Source organism: Monodon monoceros, unplaced genomic scaffold (assembly GCF_005190385.1).
Source record: "Monodon monoceros isolate NGI ecotype Baffin Bay Population unplaced genomic scaffold, NGI_Narwhal_1 Super_Scaffold_3, whole genome shotgun sequence".
Classification (NCBI taxonomy): Eukaryota; Metazoa; Chordata; class Mammalia; order Artiodactyla; family Monodontidae; genus Monodon; species Monodon monoceros.
The window spans coordinates 33,621,418-33,637,626 of record NW_021703780.1 but is presented as its reverse complement, the minus strand read 5'-3'; the positions used below and the strand labels follow the sequence as shown (position 1 = coordinate 33,637,626).

The window sequence follows — 16,209 nt, the reverse complement described above, 5'->3', positions numbered from 1 at the left end:
GTGTGTGTGTGTGTGTGTGTGTGTGTGTGTGTGTGTGTGTGTGTGTGAACAGCGCCACAGCTTCCCACCGATCCCTCCTTTCCCTCCTCCCAGCAGGGTCCCAAGATCACCTTCTCCCCACACCCTACTCCCTGTGGCCCTCTGTCCTTCCGACTTGCTCTTTGCTGTGTGACAAGGGGTCCTCCCTTCGCCACAGACAGTGAGCGCTTGGAAGGTGGAGTCACCATTTCTCTGAGCTGTGGTCTCCCCACCGGTGTCAATGGGGTGAGCATCCTTCATGCAGAGCCGAGGTCTCAGAGCCCCCATGGGTGCAGACTCTGCTGAATATCTGGGCCTTTGTTGGAAGCTCAGAGTGATCTCTGCGAATGGAAGCTGCAGAGAGAGAATGCCCCACATCAGTCTCTGTCCCCAATCCTGAGGTCCATCTCCTCTTCACAGGTGCAGCTCCCCCAGGAGGAGCTGGGGGCAGGTGGCTCTGTGGGAACTGGGCTCTGGGAGGTGCCTGGGAAATGGGGCACTCAGGGTCACTGCCAAGAGTGGCATAGTCTGTGGCCCTGTTAGAGGAAACAGCCCAGGATGGCCCCCATACCCACTCTGTTGACTTAGGGAGTACCTGTAACTTCTTCCTCCAACCCCAAGATTCAGGAAACAAGAGGAATCTGGGAGAAGCTGAGACCACAGCAGTCCCAGGAGGGCTGAGGAAAGGCAGCTCCACCTGCCGCTCCTCCCTCTTAGTAAGGCTGCAGGGACAGAGGGGACTCAATTTCCCTGTCTGTAAAATAGGAATATTACACTTTCTCTCCCATGAAGTCCGTGAGGTCCATAGCTCTGGCTAGACTTCCAGTAGCCTTCCCTTAGATGTTTTTTTTCTGGAGTCTTCCTGCCTGGGGCCCTCTGCTCTGGTCCCCCACAGAGGAGTGGGCTCAGGACCAGATCTTCTCAATACCTCTCCACCCACAAACACACACACACACACACACACACACACACACACACGATCAGACTGAGTCAGGGCTCTTTCCACTCTTCCATGCTCCTTCTAAAGCTAACCATTAATTCTGTGACCTCCAGAGACCAGGTACAGGAGGTACAGCCCACACTGCAGGGAGGGAGTCCAGTTGGGTGACTCTTGCTGTCAACCAGGTGGAAGGAGATAAGACCTGGGCAACGCAGCAAGGATTCCAGAAACTGGGAAGACCGGAAAAAGGATTCTAGAAACTGAAAAATATTTCCTTAAGGAAACTGAGTATTTGAAAGCAGTTTTGAAGTTCGACACAAATTGGGACAGAACTGAAGCTCTAACACAATTGATTCAAATTGCATATTTATCAAAGTTTTCCAATATTCTACGACAGAGGAACATACAAGTACTTTTGAAGGGGTTTTTTCTTTAATTAGAGAATTTTATTTGGTTTTTTTTAAATTTTTCCATCTTGACCATTGCAAGGGTTTAAACCATTTGCATGGGGAACCCTGAGCAGTCATTTAGAAAACCAAAATTGCCCGTGACTTTGACTCCAACAAGCACGTGAGTTCCTTGTCTGTGAAACCGCCAAGACAAGCCTGACACAGGCAGAATAAGGGACTGTCACTCTGGCATGGTTAGCTTAACACCAGCTCAGGCTTTCACTCCTCACTCTTCCCTCTCTCTCTCTCTCTCTCAGGCTGCCGTCTGCTGAGGGGCACTGTCCCCTCTGGTCCCAGATTGTGGACCTTGTGCCCCCCATGCCCCCGCTGTCACCTCCTCTCACTCAGGATACCTGGACAGCACAGGACGCACCTGGGGACTCGGGACAAGGCCAGGCTCAAGTCAGAGGCTCTTCAAGGTACTTGGAAAGATTCCCCAGGGCCTGGGGCAGGGCCTATAGGTTCTTTTTGGCTGATCTAATAATTAAATTGACAGAAGCCAGATCAACAAGAGAAAACAATCAAATTTGATTTCATACCTATGGGAACTCCAAAGACATGAGGTTCAAAGAAGCGACCAAAGCAGGCAGCTTTTATACCTTTTAGACAAAGAAACAATTAGTTGTGAAGGTTTGACAAAACAAAGGGGTTTGGGCTTGAGGTTGCAAATAATGAAGAAGTAACAAAGTTTGTTTCTACAGCTTTCTCAGCCTTGAACTCCCTGTCTCTAGCAATAAGCATGCTTCCTATCCTCCTGCTACAGGGAGGGTACCTTCACATGGGAGATTAATTTCCTGCTTTCAGGGAGACAAAGGCCAGTCAGAGTGCTCTTCTTGTACCAGCTGTTTCCCAAGTAACTTTCATTCAAAATGATCATACCAAAGTGGCATATTTTGGGGTGGCCTTCCCTGAACCCCATCACTACTGACTATGCCCTTCACCAGCCCCTCTTCTGGTCATCAAGGGCTCCAGTCCCCATGACACTTCCTGGTCTCAAGTTTGTCTAAAGCCCCTCTCTGCTGGCTATCTCCTGAGCGCTGTGTTCTCACTGGTTCTCCTGTGCTTTTGTTCAATTTATACCTTCTTCTTGGACTTTCAGACAAGCTTCTCACCTCGGCAGGGTGTCCTGCCCTGGGGCTGTCACCACCCAACCCTCCTGCACTGGCCTCTGGGAGCACAGGCTCCTGGGTCCTCTGCAAATGCCCATTTTCCCCATCCCACCTCCTTTACCATTTAAAATATAACATGTAAAACATTATCTTCATTACACAGCGACATATGAAATTATGTACATAAAGATTCTTTTTTTTTTTTGGCTGCGTTGGGTCTTCGTTGCCGCGTGTGGGCTTTCTCTAGTTGCAGCCAGTGGGGGCTACTCTTCGTTGCAGTGCACGGGCTTCTCACTGCAGTGGCTTCTCTTGTTGCAGAGCATGGGCTCTAGGTGCGCAGGCTTCAGTCGTTGCAGCACGCTGGCTCTGTAGTTGTGGCTCATAGGCTCTAGAGCACAGACTCTAGAGCGCAGGCTCAGTAGTTGTGGCGCACGGGCTTACTTGCTCTGTGGCATGTGGGATCTTCCCGGACTAGGGATCGAACCTATGTCCCCTGCATTGGCAGGTGGATCCTCAACCACTGCACCACCAGGGAAGTCCCCATGTACATAAAGATTCTTTCTTAAAAACAAGCACCACAGTAGTAAACAGATAAAGTTCCCTTCTCCACTCCTTCCCCCAACACTAACCAAGCTCCTTCCCTCAAAAGGTACCCCCATTGTTTGATGAATGTGTAGCTTTCCAGACAATTTCTGAGTTTCTACAGCTACAGGCTTGCATGAGCAAATAAATATACAGTCTGAGTTGATTCTACTTTACAGACATGGGATTATACTATCCATGCCATTCTGCAACAACCATTAAATCCAACACGAGGTTTAGAGATGGAGCTATGTTCACATCTAAGGTGAACCCCATTCTTTTTGAACTGCTCCGTGGTACCAAATGGAAGAGGTGCACCACAGGTTATCTTATTACTGCCCCATGGGGCTGCTGTGACTTTGTTAAATTAACAATTGTTAAGGATGCTGGATAGTGAGTTAGTGTTCAACAAAAGGTCACAAGGGAAATTGAAATAGAGAAGTTATCACTCACAGGTGCCTCGAGGGGCCACACAGGGAGGTCAAGACAGAGCACAGACCTTGGGGCCCAAGCCTTTATTAGGGTCTGTGGATGGAGTGCTTTGGGGCACCCAGGCTGAGCCCGAACCAAAATGAGTGGGGTTTTGGTAAAGGGAAGGCCCAGGGCTGCAGGGGAGGCTCTTGACCACCAGGCTATTAGGGAAGTCAGATGGGGAGCTTAGGTTTGTTTGTGACTCTGTGGACTGCTTTCTAGGAGGGGCTGGCGTCAGTTTAAGGCCCCAACAGGCCTCCTGGCCAAACAACATGGGTGTCCAGGCAGCAAGACCACCAGGGAGTTTAGCTAAACCCTCGACAGGGGCTCACAATTACAAACAATGTGTGATGAACATCTTTGTCCAGGTCCTTCTGTGCCCGTGTGTGTGTGTGTGTGTGTGTGTGTGTGCGCGCGCGCATGTGTGTATTTCTCAGGGATGAAGACCCAGAAGTAGAATCGGCAAGCCAAAGAATATGCACATTAAACTTCATAGATCCTTCCTATTCACCTTCAAAAATGCTGAACAACTTATATGCCACTATAAACATAGATAATAGGTTCTTCCCCACACCCTCGCCGACACTGGGTGTGATTGCTGGGTCATATGGTAGTTCTATCTGTAGTTTTTTAAGGAACCTCCCTACTGTTTTCCATAGTGGCTGTATCAATTTACATTCCCACCAACTGTGCAAGAGGGTTCCCTTTGCTCCACACCCTCTCCAGTATTTATTGTTTGTAGATTTTTTGATCATGGCCATTCTGACTGGTGTGAGGTGATACCTCACTGTAGTTTTGATTTGCATTTCTCTAATTAGTGATGTTGAGCATTCTTTCATGTGTTTGTTGGCAATCTGTATTGTATAACTTCACAAAGGACTTTTTAAATGTTACGCTCCCTCGTGCCTTTCAGTCCAAGCTGGCGGTGTTCTATGAATGTTATTCTCCTAAAAGTGTGGGTCTCCTGTGTATCTTACTGGGATTCACTCAATTAGACAAAAGCCACCCCGCAAATCTCTTCAAGATAAGATCTCTTCCGTACCTTGGGCTTCTGCTGCTAAGGAATAGTGCTTTTCTTTCTTTTTTTAATTGAAGTATAGTTGATGAACAATATTATATAAGTTACAGGTGTACAATATAGTGATTCACAATATTTAAAGGTTATGCTCCATTTATAGTTATTGTAAAATATTGGCTGTATCCCCTGTGTTGTGCAATATCCTTGTAGCTTATTTTGTACAGAATAATTTGTACCTCTTACTCTCCTACCCCTATGTTGCCCCTCCTCCCTTCCCTCTCCCCTCTGGTAAACACTAGTTTGTTCTCTATATCTGTGACTTTGCTTTTTTGTCATATTCACTAGTTTGTTGTGTTTTTCAGATTCCACATATAAGTGATGTTATACAGTATTTGTCTTTCTCTGTCTGACTTATTTCACTTAGCCTAATGCCCTCCAAGTCCATCCATGTTGCAAGTGGTAAAATTCATTCTTTTTTATGGCTGAGTAGTATCCCATTTTATGTATGTGTATATATATGTATATATCTGTCCATTTGTTGATGGACACTTAGGTTGCTTCCATATCTTGGCAATTCTAAATACTGCTGCTATGAACATTGGGGCACATGTATCTTTTCAAATTAGTGTTTTTGTTTTTTTCAGATATATACCCAGGAGTGGAATTGCTGGGTCATAGGGCAGTTTTATTTTTAGTTTTTTAGAAACCTCCATACTGTCTTTAAGCTTCTTAGAAGACCTCATGTTTGATTGAAAGAACCTGTGAGGCACATGCCCTTAAACTCATTAAGGGCCTTCGGTCTGAGGCACTATCATTGATCTTTCTGAGGTCTTCACAAAGGATTTTACAATCATACCCTTTGTTTCATCTTTAGACCATATTTTCCTGAGAGTGCTCTGGATTTGATTTTAGTAACATTTACTGTTTGGAGAGGCTGAGAATTTTCGAAGCCATCAAGTCCCAGCTCCCTTCACATTTAATAGCCCTGCCTGTAGTTTCTCTCTCTCCTCTCACATTTCATAATAAGCCACAAGAAAAACGAGGCAGCTCCCTCATCACTTTGCCTGGAGATCTCAGCTATACCACCCAGTTTATCAGGTACATTTTCCACCTTCCACATTACTGCAGGTGGCGGTGCTGCCAAACTTTTTGCCACCACGTGACAGGGACCCCTTTCCTCCTCACCTACTGGCTAAGTGAACCTGGTCTACGTTCTTACGGTCTCTACCTCCAATCTCCTCATTGCTTAGAAACAGAACTGAAAACATCCACATTGCCAAGCTACTTGGATTACTAAGTAGGATCATCTATTCATGAAGCATCAGAACAAATGCGGAGCTTTAGAGAGAGTGAGGTATAGCAGAGAGAGGACTGGCCTGTGACACAGCAGAGACAAAAGAGCTGATCTCAGCTGGAGGGACAGGTAATGTGTGGGCAGACGGTGAACTTGCAGACCTACAGGAAGTCAGCTCCTCTTCTCTGTGGATAACAGAGGGGACATAGGAAAGAATCAGGGTGAGAAACTGACCAACCTGGGCCCAAAGCACACGCATCCTCACCGATACCCTTTTCTGGTCAGCAGCAGCCAGGGGCAGCCTTCCTCCTCACCAGGAGGCTGGGGCCACCAACCTGATATACGATTGGATGGGGACGGGGTTGCCTCTGCGGCTGTGTGCCATTCTGCAGCAGCCCGTGACCCCCTCCTGTCTTCCTGTTCTGACTGCAGGGGGAGCCGCAATGGAAAATCCTGATGGAACTCAGGAGTCTCCGACGCCAATAAAGCCACAAGCCACTTTCAGCATGTCACTGACCTTCTCTGGACCTGTTTCCTCACCCGTAGGGAGATGCATATTACCTCCACACTGTTGTGAGGATTAAGATAAACAGTGCAAATGAACAAGCCTTGTAGATTATAAAATTATGTGAATATATATTTTTTCCTACATTTCCTTCAAGCTCTAAAACTCTGCCCTGTAGTCCCACCTTTGATCTCTAGGGGGCCACCTTCTCCACTTTGCCCTCTGTTTTTCCATCATCACCCTTTCAGATCCTCAGTTCTCTTGTGGGCCAACCAGAAGCCTGGGAGCCCCTTGGGTGCTGTTGGAAGCGGGGAAGGGCTCTGCACATAAGCCCAGTGAGTGGAGGGGTCCAGGGTAAACAAGGCTTGGAACCAAGACCCGGGTTAGTTTCTCCCTGTGTGGGCTTGGGTAGGTCACTGCCCCTCTCTGAACCTCTGTTTCTTTCTCTAGAAAAGGGAGGGGATGAAGATGAGTCAGAATAGCCATGACTTCACATGAGCTCTGTTAAAACAAGACAACAGACCCAAAATGGAGTCACTTATGCTAAGCCCCACGTCACCAAACCAAAACTTAATCTACGGTTTCAGCTCTCCCAGAAATGAAATCTTAAGCCAGTCCATCAGGAATCACCTGATCGCCCCTAGTTAAGGCCTCTGCCTGATAGACCCCTGCCATCCCCTAAAGGAAAGCAACTTTGCAATAACCAACCTGCTTTTTTGCCAGTATAACCTCTTTGTTTCCACTCCCCTATAAAAGTCTTTCATTTTATGAAAAGCTCAGAGCTCTTCTTTATCTGCTAGATTGGATGCTGCCCAATTCAAATTTGTTTTTGTTCAAATAAACTCTTAAACATTGTAATATGTCTTTTTCTTTTAACAGTTTCCTGGAGAGGGTACATAGTCCCAGGAAGGTGCCAAAGCCCCCATTCCATTGACACTCACCTCTAAGAGTCTGGCAATATGCTGGTGTCCTTGGGCTCCCAGGTTTGGGGTCTTTTCCTCAGAAACCCCAGTCTTTCACTTCCTCTTTCCAGTTCTCTGCCTTCTTTCTGGGCTCCTCTGGGGACCAGGTTCTGCTCCAGACCCCAGGCAGGGGATTCTGGAGAAGCCAGAGGTCTCAAGCAGATGGGTTCCTGGTCAAGGTTAAAGTGCTCAGTTTACTGGGGAAATCTGAATACGGACTAGTGAACGCAGGCTATTAAGAAATGATTTTTAATTGCATTGGCTGTGATAATATTAATTTCCTATGTAGCAAGAAGCTCTTTTTTTAGAGATGCCTACTGAATTATTTAAAGGTGAAATGTCAGGATATCTGCAATTTATTTTTAAATACTTCCTCATAAAAAATACAGTGAGTTAAAAATAAAGAAACAGAGTGGCATATCTGGGCCCTGAGCTCCGATGACAGTGCCAACGGCAGGCACATCGTGCTCCTCTCTGGAAATAAGACAAATGGTCCCCCCTTCCTGTGGGGAGGTTACAAAAAGGCACCTCTCTGGGCCTGCTGATTAGAAAACTGCACCCCCTTCTTAGGGGGTTACTCAGGCAGCACCTCATGGGCTTCCAGCCTCATCTGTGCCCCCGGACAGGCCCGATGACTGGCACAGCTGGGGAGGCCCACCTGGTGTCAACAGATGATGGCCGTAAATGCAGTCACCATCACAGCCACAGTCCTAGCAACGTGCCCCGTTTCAGTGAAGCCCTGAACTCGGCACTGGTCGGCTGCTGTCCGCAATGGCCACACCTCGAATTGCACCTACCTCACTAGGTTTTTTGGTTTTTTGCTCTTTTCTTTGTCAATTACATATAAACACCAATGTTTTCCTGATTCTAAAAATCCTCAGATTCATTAAAGGAAAGTAGGTTAGATTCTTTCGTCTACTTATTTTTTCAAGCAGCATTTCACCAACCTCATGTCCTCTGGCGGGGTAGCTGAGGTTCAGTGGTACCCCCAGCACCCAGGCTGCCTCTCCCCTACTCCCAGCCTTCCTCCTGAGCCAGCCCCAGCCCCCCTGGGGACCCCTGCTCAGCACGCCCCCCCTCCTTTGCTCCCAGCTCTTTTCTCCCCTCCAGTACCCACAAAACCTCCCAGGGTGGAAACACATCACTGACCCACCAGTTAGACCTGAGCGTGAGGCCTCTGAGGTCCAATGGGGCTTAGGACAGTGGTCAGGATCCAAATGATGCTCTGACCTTGTCAGCTGTCTTTAGCCCAACTTTTGGGGGGTGGGGGGGATAAAACCAGAACCCAGGAAATGAGAGACACCGTGTAGAAAGTGCCAGGGGCGGGGGAGAGTGGACAGCCTTGAGATGACCACAGTGTCCTCCGGGGACTTCTCAACTCCTCCCCTGCCTGCCCACCCCACCCCTGCCCCACCTGAATGGGGGGAGGGGTAGCTGGGCAAGGAGAGCCAAGAGCACAACAGTTTCCTGTGGCTGCCGTGGGGTGGGGTAGGGCGGCCAGAGCTGAGGTCTCTAAGGGCCCAGAGATGTTCTGTGCACCTGGGGGACAGGGGCTTCTCCTGGCTCTGCTTCCTTTCTCCCCTGTGCCCTTAGAGCCCATCACCCCAGGCCTCCCACTTTCTTAAGGAGGCCTTTATCCTTCTCAATTCTTTCTTCTCAAAGGTGCTGGGGGAGCCCTGATGAATCAGGCCCCTTCCCCAGGGACCACATCATTCCTCAGACCCTCCAACCCCACCCAGGGGCTCAGGGCAGGGGGCGGATTGGCTGGGAGGACCCCTTCTGCTAACACCACCTCCACCTGGCCTGCACGTGCCCTTGACTTCAGATGAGGGGTTGAGGGGGAGGGTGGGAGAGATGGTAGGAGATGGAAGGGGTGGGCCAGAGAGACGAGGCCCTGTGGCCGGCGGGCCAGCCAGGAGGTGTGTTTCAGTGTGGCACATGGGAGGCCACTCCCCTCCCCCAGTCTGAGGGCCCTCTGGACCTGAGGCCATTTAGCTATCCCAGGCTCCTGGGGAGAGACACCCAAGTCCGAGGGAATGAGAAGGGTTTCTCTGGGCAGGGCCATGCCTACCCCGGGAAGAAGGGCTGTTGAACTTAAAGAAAAACACACAACATAAGAGTTGTGCGTTTAAGTTTTATTCAGGGACACTTACTGAGGACTGTAGCCCGAGAGACGGTTGCTCAGCAGCCCTGAGGAAACTGCTCCGAAGAAGGAAGAGGAGAAGCCAGCTATGTGATTTTTTTGGGCCAGGGTATATGTGCAGTCAAGTTTACATCTTGGTAAAAGATCACTGCTTATCACAAAGAACGGATATTTTGAGTTAATGATTTTAGTGCTTTCCTGTGACCGGGAAGATGCAAGAATCTGGGGTCATTGGAATTCTTCCTGGGATACGCGTCTAACTCTCTAGGGGCCCGTTTGTCCACAGCTCATTGTGCCTTATGCTGGTTTTCACCCCGAATTCCTCTCAGGGTACAGTCATGGGCCACTGCAGTGGGTTATGACTTAACCCTTGCAGAACTGGATGGTGAGCAAAGTTCTTTGTTCTTTGTTCACGGGGTAAAGGAGGGAGTCTCAGCAAATCACTGTGACCTGCCAGTCCCTGGGCCCAGGTATACAGCAAGACTATGTCCTCCCCACACTCAGCCCAGGTCTGGCTTCACTGTCGCCCTAACTGGGCTCCGAGAGGCGAGCTCAGGCACACTGGTGGGAAACACAGGGCTCCCTGCAGCTGCTAAAATTTCATAATCGCCCACGGTGTCCCTAGTGAAGTCCTTCCCTGAGGAAATGGGTCTCCGCTTGCATCAGGCTTCCAGGAGAAATGCCCCTCACCCTTTCCACAGAGGACTGGCCCCTCCATGCAAACAGCTCCCCACACAGAAGCCAGGGAGGAAAAGCCTTACAGATTTTCTACTTAGAAAACCAATTCTTACGTATGACAAAAGATGCTATAAACACTGTCTTTAAAAAGTGACAGGATAGAAAAATAATATATGTTATACAAAAAATAAATATCCAGGGACTTCCCTGGTGGTCCAGTGGGTAAGACTCTGCACTCCCAATGCAGGAGGCCCGGGTTCAATCCCTGGTCGGGGAACTAGATCCCACATGTCTGCTGCAAGTAAGAGTCTGCATGCCGCAACTAAAAGATCCCGCATGCCACATCGAAGACCTGGCGCAGCCTAAATAAATAAATAAATAAATCTAAAAAAAAACAAAACAAAAAATATACAGAATGTATAAGGAACTCATAAAATCAGTAAGTAAAGGGTGTTAAAGAGAAAAACCACAGGCCCAAAATGGCACCACTTGTGCTAAAGCCCATGACAACTAACCTAGACTTAGTACCTAATTGCAGTCTCAACCTCCCCCAGGAACAATCAGTCAACCAGTCTGGAATGTTGTGGTCAGCACTAATGAGCTAATCCCTCAGAGGAAGAAGAGGCCGTCTGCATGATAAAACCCTTTCTCCCCTCCCCCCAAAAAAGATGCCCAGGACTTAAGATAATACTTTATTTTCTTTTGCTAACAGCTCCCTTGCCCCCGACCCTTCTTCCTATAACGACCTTCCATTCTGTACAGCTCCTTGGAGTGCCCTTCTAGATGGAATGCTGACAATTCATGAACCCCTGAATAAAGCCAATTAGATCTGCAAATTTACTGGTCTGAATTACTTTATAAGTAGGGCAACAACTCTACAGAAGAAACAGAAAAGGACAGAAATTAAAAAAAAAAAAAAAAAAAGGACAGAAATTGCAATCCAAAAAACACCCATGGAAAAGTTATACAGAAGACAGGATCAATTTTATTAGTAAATAGGAAAATGCAAATTAAAACAATTGAGAGAGGGGATCATTTTTGCACCCATTAAATTAATAAGAATTTGAAATATTGGTCATTTCCAGTGGTGATAAGGTTGTGAGAAAATGGGCAGTCTCAAAAGCTGTTGGCGGACATATAAATTAGCGCATCCTTTTAGGAAATCAATTTGTCCAGATTTATCAACTATTAAACAGGCATCCCCTTTCTGCAAACAATTCAATCATTCCTGGGGTCTACATGAGAGAACATAGTCACATGTGCACAGCGAGGTAAATAAAAGGCTATGTGTCACAACATTTTACATAATAATGAAACTGAGAAATAAATCAACTGACCATGACAAGGAAAGGAGCTAAGTAAGTGATGTTTCCTCACTAGTACAGGGCACTGTGCAGCAGGTTGGAAAGAATGAGGCAGATCTGTGTGTACTGATGTACATAGATCAGCTCACCAAAACATTTAGGTGCAAAAAAAAGTCAAGCTGCTGAGTGACACATATAGTCATAGTACCTCATTAATATGAGTTAAAATGAAGATAAATCTATATCCATAGATACTGTGTGTGTGTGTGTGTGTGTGTAAAAACAGGGGAGAGTGTGTAAGGATTGCCTCATGGTGCTAACAGGAGTTAAGTCTGGGTAGGGGTGGGGGTGTGTGTGAAGGGGGACTTTCACATTTTACTCCGTGTTCTGCGTTGTTTGAATATTTTTACAATAAAATGCACTTGGGTAAAATAAGATGGCAATATTTTCATGACTGTTGAAGTGAGTGGATTGTGAGGACATCAGAGGTCCCAGCAGCCTTGCTCTCTCCACCCCTCCCCCTGCCCCAGGACAGCAGTGGAAGGCTGTGTGTGTCTGGTCCTGGCTTAGTCTCCTGGTGGCAGGAAGTCTCAGTGTCCTCTCTGGAGGCTCATCTTCCGTGTGGTATCAGCTCAGTGCTTTGTGACCACCTAGAGGGGTAGGATACGGAGGGTGGGAGGGAGGTGCAAGAGGGAGGGGATATGGGGATATATATGCGCATATAGCTGATTCACTTTGTTATACAGCGGAAACTAACGCAACATTGTAAAGCAATTGTACCCCAGTAAAGATGTTAAAAAAAAAAGTTAAAAGCTGGGACTTAGCTAGTGGTCCAGTGGTTAAGACTCCCCGTTTCCACTGCAGGGAGCACAGGTTCAATCCCTGGTCAGGGATCTAAGATCCCGCATGCCACACAGCGTGCCCCCCCAAAAAAAGAATTGTTTTAATAAATAAAGTTAAAAGCTAAAAAAAATTAATAATAATAAAGATTGTAGGAGTCATTTGGGGTCTGTCTTCTCTGTTAAACTGTGAGCCCTGTGAGGGTAGTGCACCGTAGCCTCTTCTTAAAGATTTTTTGGGGCTAATAATCCTGGTGTTATGTGGACGCAGCTCAGGGATGTTGTGCAGACTAACCTTCCCAGAAATTTCACATCTCTCTCCCAGCATACCTTTGGCTTCTGGGAAGGAGCCTTTTTTTGTCCAGGCAAGGAAGGTGAGAAGACGAGAAGGTTGCTCCGCTGGGTGGGCAGGAGGTTGGAGGCGGCAGCCATATCCTAGACCACCAGGGGGCAGCAGAGGACGGAGAACGGCGCCCACGTCCGCGCTGGAGCGGCAGCCTCTCTCTGCCCAGGCGTCCTCTCCCCACCGGTTGCAGGTGCAAAACCAGCCTGAGCAGTCCCAGGCCCTGATAAGAGGGACCCCCAATGCCAATCAGAGATCTCCCGACCTTGGGACTCAAGATAGAAAAGGAGCACTGAGTGGGCTCAGTGTGGTCAACCTCTGCCTTCCCTTCCATCTTGCTAAGGTTCAAGAACTCCCCACTCAGTGCACCTTGCTCTTCCCCGTGAGGGACAAGGGTGCTCGACCAGCCTGAATCTCAGAGAGGGGATAGACACCCTGACCACCACTCAGTCATGCAGCAGGCAAGACAGAGTTGTGCAGCTGTGCCTGAACTGATCTCAACCTGCAGACTATGGACCCGTCTGAAATGGGCTCGGAGGGAGAAGGTGAAAAGACCTTGGGACATTCCCAGAGACGGATCTGGAAGCTCAGTGCACCTGCTAAAGACATTTTCTAGCTGATTCTACAAGGCCAAAGGGAGGGAGAGCTTCCTAGGATGGAGGCCAATATTTGCCTCTTCTCACACACCCTATGTGCACCAAGAGACAGTGCAAAAGTGAGTAAATCACTCTGCCATTTACTAGCTATATGTTCTCAGACAAAGCACACTGCCTCTCTTGGCCTCAATTTCCTTAACTGTAGAGTGAGGGAAATGCTAGCTGTCTCTCCCGGGGTTACTCTGATGGTTAAATAGAGTAAGCGAAGCGCCTTGCACAACACCTGGCACCTGGTAGGCCATCAGTAAGCCTGTTCCGGCGCCCCCTGCGGTCTCTGGTTACTGGTCTGCACCCTATACCGACGCCGGCTGCAGTACCCCTGTTGGCCACCTGGAGGCGGTGTGGGACCACGGTGCTGGCTGTGCGCAAAGGCGGACTCGCTCGCTCTGGGAGAAAGATTTCTGAAGCCGGAGCAGAGGAATTGGAGCGTCGCGGAGAGACCGGATCTTACCTTCTCGCGTCAGAGTGGCCCTCGCAGTCTCCACAGCCCGGAAAACGCCCAGGGTAGGCAGAGCAGAGGCAACAGGTGGGGTGGGGAGCCAGGAATCCTCAAGCCGGAGGCCCGGGAGTCCTCGCCCACAGCCCAGATTCCCGGGCTGGCAGATTTAGAGACCCCACCCACTGCCCCACTCGGGATACCTTCCTAAAAGTATGGGTGGGAGGAACGGAGTACCGTTCAAGATGTCTCCTGGGCTCCTTCTGGGGCAGTCTCGCCTAGGCATGCATCTCTGACACGTTGGACTAAGACAAAGCTGGAGGTCTGGGTTAAGAAACTCACAAACCTGGAACCCATGGACATGGTAGTTAAATTCTGTCTTTGTTTATAATTTTATAAAACGCAAGTTGTGTCACTCCTTTTTTAAAAAACTTCTCAAGTGGCTCCCCAATCACACCACGTATATATAATCCCAAACTCCCCTCCAAGACCTACAAAGCCAGGCCTGACCTTCCATCTCACTTCCTTCCTCTCCCCTCCCTGTCAGGCTGCACCCCAGGCACTTTCCAACTCTCCATCTCGGCACTGGCAGGTACCTCTGCCTGGACCCTCTCCCTCCAGAAGTTTGCATGGCTCATTTCCTGACTTCATTCAGGTCTCTGTCTTCTCCCCAGAGAGGCCCTCTCTAACCCACCTTAATCTTTCCTTCACAGCACACAGGGCTACCCAGCCTAATACCCAGTCGTATTATGTGTCTGAGTTTTTTACTGTCTTTCTGTCCCAGGAGAATGTAAGTGCCGGGAGGGCCAGGCTCTTGGCATTCTGTTTCTCTGTCACTTAGTAGGAGCTCACTAAATATTTGTTGAATGAATGCATGACTTAATGAATTAATCTACAAAATGTGGAGGCTCAGGAAGAATCATGATGGTTAACAGCTCTATGTAAATTTAATTCAATATATATTATTGTGTGCCGATTTTGTGCCTACCGTACAGGCTTTAGACATCATTGTTATTTTCATAAAAAGAATGCAGTGGGAAATAAATCTGATGCAGGCCCAAAGCTCCGACTGTGGGTGCCGTCCAGTCCATCCTCCTTCTTGCTCTCTTCGCGTTCTTGGAGCAGCGGGTACCCATTGTGCCAGCGGAGAGCAAAGCGCTCCAGGGTCCACAGGGGCGCTTCGGGCTGCGGTCCTTCTGCACTGTGCCCTGCCCCACTTTCAGCCCTCTGGGCCTGGAGCTCGAAGAAAGAAGGGAGAGCTAACCCCCTCTCCCCCTCCCCCATACCGAACTGCCCCACACTGGTCCCCCTTTCCCTGAGAGCCAGGTTGCCCGGGACTTGTGCCTCGGTTCCGGCCCAGGACCCCGGTTGGGGTCACAGGACAGCGCGCAGGGAAACACCGGCCTGGAGCATCGCGTTCCCCCAGCGGCTGGTGGAAAGCGGAGAGCCAGAGGGGCTGGAGGACGATGGTAGTGAGTGTCATCGAGACCGGGGAGGCGGGCTGCGTGGAGAAAGGACGCGGGGCCGGAGTCGCTCGGCACGAGGACAGCGGAGAGCAGCCCGCTCCGGGACGTTGGATTCCGATCCCCGCAGGGCGTCCCCGGGAGCCCCGGAGGTTGTGCGCGGGAGTAACAAGTGTGCGATTGCGAGTGCAATTGGCGTGTGCGCGGGAGCACTGATCTGCTCCTGAGGAGGCTGGGCGTAAGGCGCTTCACCGTCCACACAAAGAGCGCTTAGATGAGGACCATTTAAATTAGGGGGTTGGGGGAAAGGAGAGAAAGGTGTTGGGAGCCTGGGGAGGAGGATGCGGGGGTTAAAGGCACGATCTCGCCTGAGTCTGGGGCGCCGCTGCTCGGCGAAGGGACCCGCCGGGCGGGAAGCGCGGGGAGGGCGAGCGCCTGGGCCCGCTTCTTGCCCATTCTCCGCAGAACTTTTCCCCCTCCCGCTTTCCTCGCTCAGCCTCTCTCGGGGCGGTCTCCAGGGACTGTCTCTCACATCCATTCTCCTTTCCTCCTTGATTTATGCTGCAGAGTGGAACGACCTTCCCTGACCTCATTTTCATGACGGCGCGAGCACACCCGGAGCCGGCTACGCACATTCCGGAGCAGGCGCGCGCCGACACACACACACACACACACACACACACACACACACACACACACACAAGCCCAGGGCTGCTGGACCCTGTCCATCTCTGAGTTCACACCAGCTCCGCCACTGTTCTGGGCACTGCCGGGGCTGTGAACGCTCAAAGCATAGATCCTCATTAGCATCTGTCTTGGAATATCATTTGCATTTTATTCATTTCATGTCAAAACGCTCAGAACTCTCCCTAGCCCGCACCTCTCCCGGGGCTTGAGAGCCGTGGGCCTCCAGCTCGAGCCTCTTCCCGGTGGGCCGCACATTTGCTGGCGGCCCCCACCCCACTCACCCTCGCGTGGCCAGAGAACCAACCACCATCC

At 49.5% G+C, this 16,209-nt stretch overlaps 1 protein-coding gene across 1 annotated transcript in view; it reads right to left on the bottom strand.

The window, feature by feature from the left end:
* The window catches only part of TREM1 (triggering receptor expressed on myeloid cells 1), a 24,900-nt gene extending 9,869 nt beyond the window's left edge, over nt 1-15,031 (bottom strand). The window contains 2 exon segments of the mRNA XM_029243279.1: nt 13,611-13,712; nt 14,818-15,031. Of these exon segments, the coding sequence (XP_029099112.1) occupies nt 13,611-13,712; nt 14,818-15,031 (316 nt within the window).
* Between the last annotated feature and the right edge of the window lie 1,178 nt (nt 15,032-16,209).